Source organism: Vavraia culicis (assembly GCF_000192795.1).
Source record: "Vavraia culicis subsp. floridensis unplaced genomic scaffold supercont1.93, whole genome shotgun sequence".
NCBI lineage: Eukaryota > Fungi > Microsporidia > Pleistophoridae > Vavraia > Vavraia culicis.
In genome coordinates, this window is record NW_007360696.1 from 1 (window position 1) to 5,271 (window position 5,271).

Consider the following 5,271-nt stretch of genomic DNA (forward strand, 5'->3'; position numbering starts at 1 on the left):
CCATCTAGTACAAACAGTTGCGCGTAAATGATAATCTTTAATCAATTTTTTAGTTCAAATACATTTATTTTGGACTGTGGAAGTAAACTAACAAAAAGAAGTGAAGAAGCAAATGTTAAGTATGGATATTTAAGCAAAAATAGCATTGATCAGAATTTATTGCCTGACTTGATGTACTCATTATGAAAACCAAAAATCTTTTCGGCTAGCTTGTGGGGGACAAGCCCGAAATGATCGTAGAGAACCTCTGACTTGGCAGAATGGCCAAACTCATCGATCCCTATGCTGTAATGTGCGTAGCGTGACCAGCCAAAGGTTGATGACGCTTCGAGAGACACTCTCATTTTGTCATGGAGAATCGTTTCCTTGTAGTCACGAGGCTGCTCCTCGAACAACTCGAAGGATAGGAACGAAACCACAGCTGTCGATATGTTGCGGGAGCTGAGAAGAACAGCTGTCTCAAGAGCAATAGACACTTCGGAACCCGATGCCAAGATGGTTACCTGACTGTCACGAGGTTTGGTCAGGAAATACGCGCCTCGTTTCATTTGCTCAAGACTAGTCTCCGCAATTTCGGGTATCTTTTGCCTTGTGAAGCAAATAACGGTGGGCGAATCCCGTCTCGTTGCTGCGAACCAAAATGAAAAGCGTGATTCGAGACCATCGCAAGGTCGAAAAACGTACAGATTAGGTGTTGCACGCAGCAGCGGAAGAATCTCAATCGGCTGATGCGTAGGTCCGTCCTCGCCAAGACCGATAGAGTCATGTGTCATCAGATAAATGTTCGGGATTCTCGACAGGGCTGCCAATCTAACAGCCGGGAAGCCGTATGATATAAAATTAAGGAATGTCGAACCGAAGGCACGGTAGTACCCATGTGCTGTTATTCCGCTCAGAATCGCGAACATGGCGTGTTCTCTGATACCGAACCGTATATAGTTACCGTCAGAGCATTTGGTGAAATCGGTGTCTGTGTTGTTTCTTGTGAGTGTTGAGGGCGTAAGATCACCTGATCCCCCGACTATCCTAAAGTACTTCGAGAATTCATCAAGGATGTGCGGGATATGCTCACGTGTTGCCATCTTCTTCGTGCACTTTATGTAATCATTGACACAATCCAGGCTTTTACTCGCATTTCGCAGCAGAAGGCTGTCATAGGTTTCGTCATTACCATCGCCAGCATCTTCAAACATTTTTTCGTTTCTCGACCTGGCTTCACCGTAGAACTCGAGAACATCATCGTCAAACTCGAATTCTCTGAAACTGTCTTTCAGCTCATCGACCACACTCTGCCCGAGTGGTGCGCCGTGTGTCTTGTAATCAGACACTCTGCTGCATCCTTCTGCAATTCGAGTCTGCAGAATGATCATTTTTGGCTTCTTCGCCTCGATCCTCAAAACTCTCTCGATTTCAGCCAGGTCCTCTCCGCTGACCAAGTATATGTCGAAGTCGAATGATTGGAAACGCAGGACTGGATCATCGGACATAGAGAGCTCTGTTGATCCATCGATGGTTACGTTGTTAGAGTCGTAGATGAATGTTATGTTCCTCAAAGCGAGGTGAGAGGCCAACGCGAATGCCTCATGCGAGATGCCCTCTTGGTAGCACCCATCGCCGAACAAAGCGTACACCTTTGCTTTCGACTTGATCTTCGTGATTGAAATGGCGTATCCGACAGCATTCGCCAGCCCCTGCCCGAGCGGTCCCGTTGTAGCCTCAACACCGTCTGTGAAGATCTCCGGATGGCCCGGTGTTTTAGATCCCAGCTGCCTATAATTTTTCAAATCCTCCATTTCTAAAATACCATGGAGAACCAGCATTACGTACTGAATGGTGCATGCATGCCCGTTCGACATTATAAAGATATCGCGCTCGGGATGGCTGAGCCTGTTGGAATGAATCTTGAGGATCTTGCCGTACAGCACATGCATGAAAGGGGTGAGGGCGAGAGGAGTGCCTGGATGTCCGCTGTTTGCCCTTTGCACAACCTGTGCACAGAGATACCGTATGTTCCTGATTATTTTCTTATCCATCATATTTGGGGTCATTTTTTTATAAATTAGGTAAATATTTTGATGGCAGGCTCCCTTTCCTGGCAATTGCGCTTTGTTTAGTATGCTGTCCATTTACCCTTCCTCACACATTTGTAAATCAGGTAACAGAGGAATATGATCACACGATTTGCTTGCTAAAAACACGTGATACATACAAGAGCTACCCAATAAATAAATTTATATTACATTTAGACGAGTTATGTGCATCTCTATGCTGATACGTGAGCTATCCAAACCGTGGAATTCGGTCAAAAACGGGCAGGTATGAAGAACAAGTGGTACGAAGCAAAAATTTTCGCACTGCCTGTTGCAGAAAAAATACAAGAGTATAGCAATGGATTGCAGTCTTGTTTTGTTCAATCAATGGCTTTTTAGATAAACCCCATTCATTGGAAAAGACAATCAAACATTCAGAGACACAGCACCTGCAGGGTTGTTCAAAGGCTGGTAAATACGCACAAGAACGAGCAGTGAAACAAGCACAGGCCTTGTTCCTTGATAGTAGATTGTTTTACGATCATCGCAATCAAATACTTTGATAGGTGCACATGTCTGGGTGTATTGATGCAAGGGTCTGGCGATCGGTTCTTGGAATAAAACAACAAATTCAAAAGTCAGTATGGCAGGTTTAAAAAAAATATTTTGACCCGTTGTTTCGTAAATCAAAGAATGGATACAAGTGGTTTGATGAAGGATCTGCAACATAAAAAGAGCATCGCAGTTTTGGTCTCTGGCGGTGATTGCCAGGTCATAAATACCGTTCTGGCCACTTTTATCAAGAATCGCCATCTGTACAATTTATTTCTTGTGTTAAACGGTTATGAGGGACTGTACAGGGATCAAATAATTTATTTAGGTGCTGGTGAACAACTCAATTCAAGTAATGGCGGTCTTGATGCCTGTTGCAGCACAGATAAGCTGTTGAACGGCACATCAGATCATACTCACCCTTGCGATCTGACCGTCAGCGGTGTCCTTGGTCGCTTTTTTCCTTATAGTCCTGGATCTATCATAAGAACATCGCGGTTTCCGCTTTTAAGGACAAGAACAGAACAATGTCAGAAAAATCTTGAAAAGCACCGCATCGATCGATTGGTAGTACTCGGTGGCGACGGAAGCATGAAAGGTGCACACCTGTTTGGCAGTGCATACACGATACCCTGTTCGATTGATAACGACACATACTCAATGTACTCGTTGGGATGTCTCACGGCAGTTCAGCAGGTTCACGAATATATCGAATGCGTGGTGCCATCCAACCTGGCTATGGGCCGAAATGCTGTGTATGAGGTGATGGGTAACAAAAAAGGATTCATAGCCATTCTTAGCTATTTCGCATCATACTGCGATTATCTCGTGCTCACTGAAAAGTGCAATACATTATTTCCGAGAGAAGATGAAAGGATGAATGCAAACAGCTTGCAAGACAAACATGACCGTGAAGTGCCAAAAAAATGCGATAAAAAGATAATATTTGCAGACTGCTCTGCCGACAGCCTGCTTTCCGACATGGTACAGTGCAGGAATGTAAGTGTGATTGTGTCGGAAAAAAATAAAAAATACAATTTAAGCATGCTCAATCACGATAATGTACGCCTGATGAGCATCGGTTTTATACAGCGAGGAGGCGTTCCGACATTCACCGATAGGAAACTGGGCGTAAAATGTGCCTATGAGATACTTAAAAGTCTCGATATTCAGGAGAACGGCGATATCTTTATAAACGATAAGATGGGTGTTGAACTGGTGGAAAGAAACAATAAAGATAAAGAAGGAGAACGTGTTGTTCAGAACAATATATTCGACAACAGCTTGACAAAAACGATCTTGAAATGCTCTGCTGGTTTATCAAGTGGTTGTATCAGCACAAAAATAATAATAATCAGAGATACATGCGCACTAGCAGCTAAGAATATAAAGGAGTTCATCAAATTTTACAAGTTGAAAGACACACTCACGGTTCTCACGATAGGAAAAGACGATTGTTTGGACCTGATAACGCAAGAAACAGCATGTTGTAACGAGAACGTGTCCAACAGCAGAACATTGAGCTTTCTGTATGCATTGCCTCCTGGAATTCGAAGCAATAACCTGGTAGTGCTTGGTAATCAGCGCGATATATTTGACCTGAAGAATACAAACAATGTTGTTGTGCCCATCGACAGAATAAGGGGGATTGACAATTTTGTTTCCAAGGAGACCATACTGAACAGCTTTCTTATCACGATAGATAATATCATAAAGAGAAATGCGAGAAGAAACTACTTCCTAAGAACCAAGAAATGGATCATTGAAGAGCTCAGAACGGTGTATGATTACTATATTCAACATGACTGCTTACCGGTGCAGATATTTATTCTCAAGAAAAATGATCTATCGTTTTTGCATGCTCATCAAAATAGATGTAATATCATTCTGAGCACTAAAAAGGTAAATCATGTTGGAAAAACTATCATAAAGATTAGTGCACCTGTAATCACGAATGAAAGCGTTGTGGATAAAATATACCTACGCATGAGCCTCTTAGTGGCTATGGAAGAGAATGGCGGTGTGGTGGTTGTCAAAGATAACGAAGTCAAGTTCATGAAATGGAAGGCCATCAACATATAAGTGGGTTGGTGTATCTTTTTTTTGTTTGAAAGGTGTTAACTATAAACGTATATATTCCCACGATTCTCCAATCTGTATGGTGGGCCTTGTTTAATGATTTACTGCATCGTAAACTGACGATACATCCAAGCCCCGGGTAACAAAGCAAAATGTTCTTTTTACCAAAATACGTTTTTTATCTCAACATACATCAATAACATCCCAAAAAACCGCTTTCCTGGTTCGCTAATACTGACCATGGTCACTTGTCTTTGGCCTGTGGAAACAGCAATCATTCTCGGCACACACCTCGTGACTGGAATGACAAAATAATTTGATCCAGCCCTCATTCAATGAACATTCAAAAATGCAAGACGATGGATCAACGGACATAGATAATGGCTATACAACAAGCAGCATATGCTGCAGGAAGTGTGGTACGTTGGATGAGGAAGTGATCATCACTTAATTTGCAGAAATAACAGGGTATCACAGCAGAATGGACAGTTTGTAGGGGTGACAGACACGTGTGCTAAAGTGGGCGGTAACATAACAAGAACAAGCAAGCTTAAGACCAGGTTAAAAACATATGTGCATCACTATGAGGATTGTTGTGTTCCTTAACGTG

At 42.6% G+C, this 5,271-nt stretch overlaps 2 protein-coding genes across 2 annotated transcripts; one reads left to right on the forward strand and one right to left on the reverse strand.

Annotated features, from left to right (window-relative positions):
* Positions 1–113: 113 nt before the first annotated feature.
* Positions 114–2,699, reverse strand: VCUG_02639 (uncharacterized protein). Its single transcript, XM_008077456.1, has one exon. The coding sequence runs from the start codon at positions 2,124–2,126 to the stop codon at positions 150–152; it is 1,977 nt and encodes a 658-aa protein (XP_008075647.1). The 5' UTR covers positions 2,127–2,699; the 3' UTR covers positions 114–149.
* Positions 2,700–2,723: 24 nt separating this feature from the next.
* On the forward strand, positions 2,724–4,747 carry VCUG_02640 (uncharacterized protein; the record flags this gene model as incomplete). The annotated part of the gene is made up of 1 exon (XM_008077457.1): positions 2,724–4,747. The coding sequence occupies one exon, from the start codon at positions 2,724–2,726 to the stop codon at positions 4,662–4,664; it is 1,941 nt and encodes a 646-aa protein (XP_008075648.1). The 3' UTR covers positions 4,665–4,747.
* Positions 4,748–5,271: the final 524 nt, after the last annotated feature.

What these genes read in the sequence shown, in the direction of transcription:
- VCUG_02639 (XM_008077456.1), bottom strand. Translation starts at nt 2,126, where the DNA reads ATGGACAGCATACTAAACAAAGCGCAATTGCCAGGAAAGGGAGCCTGC.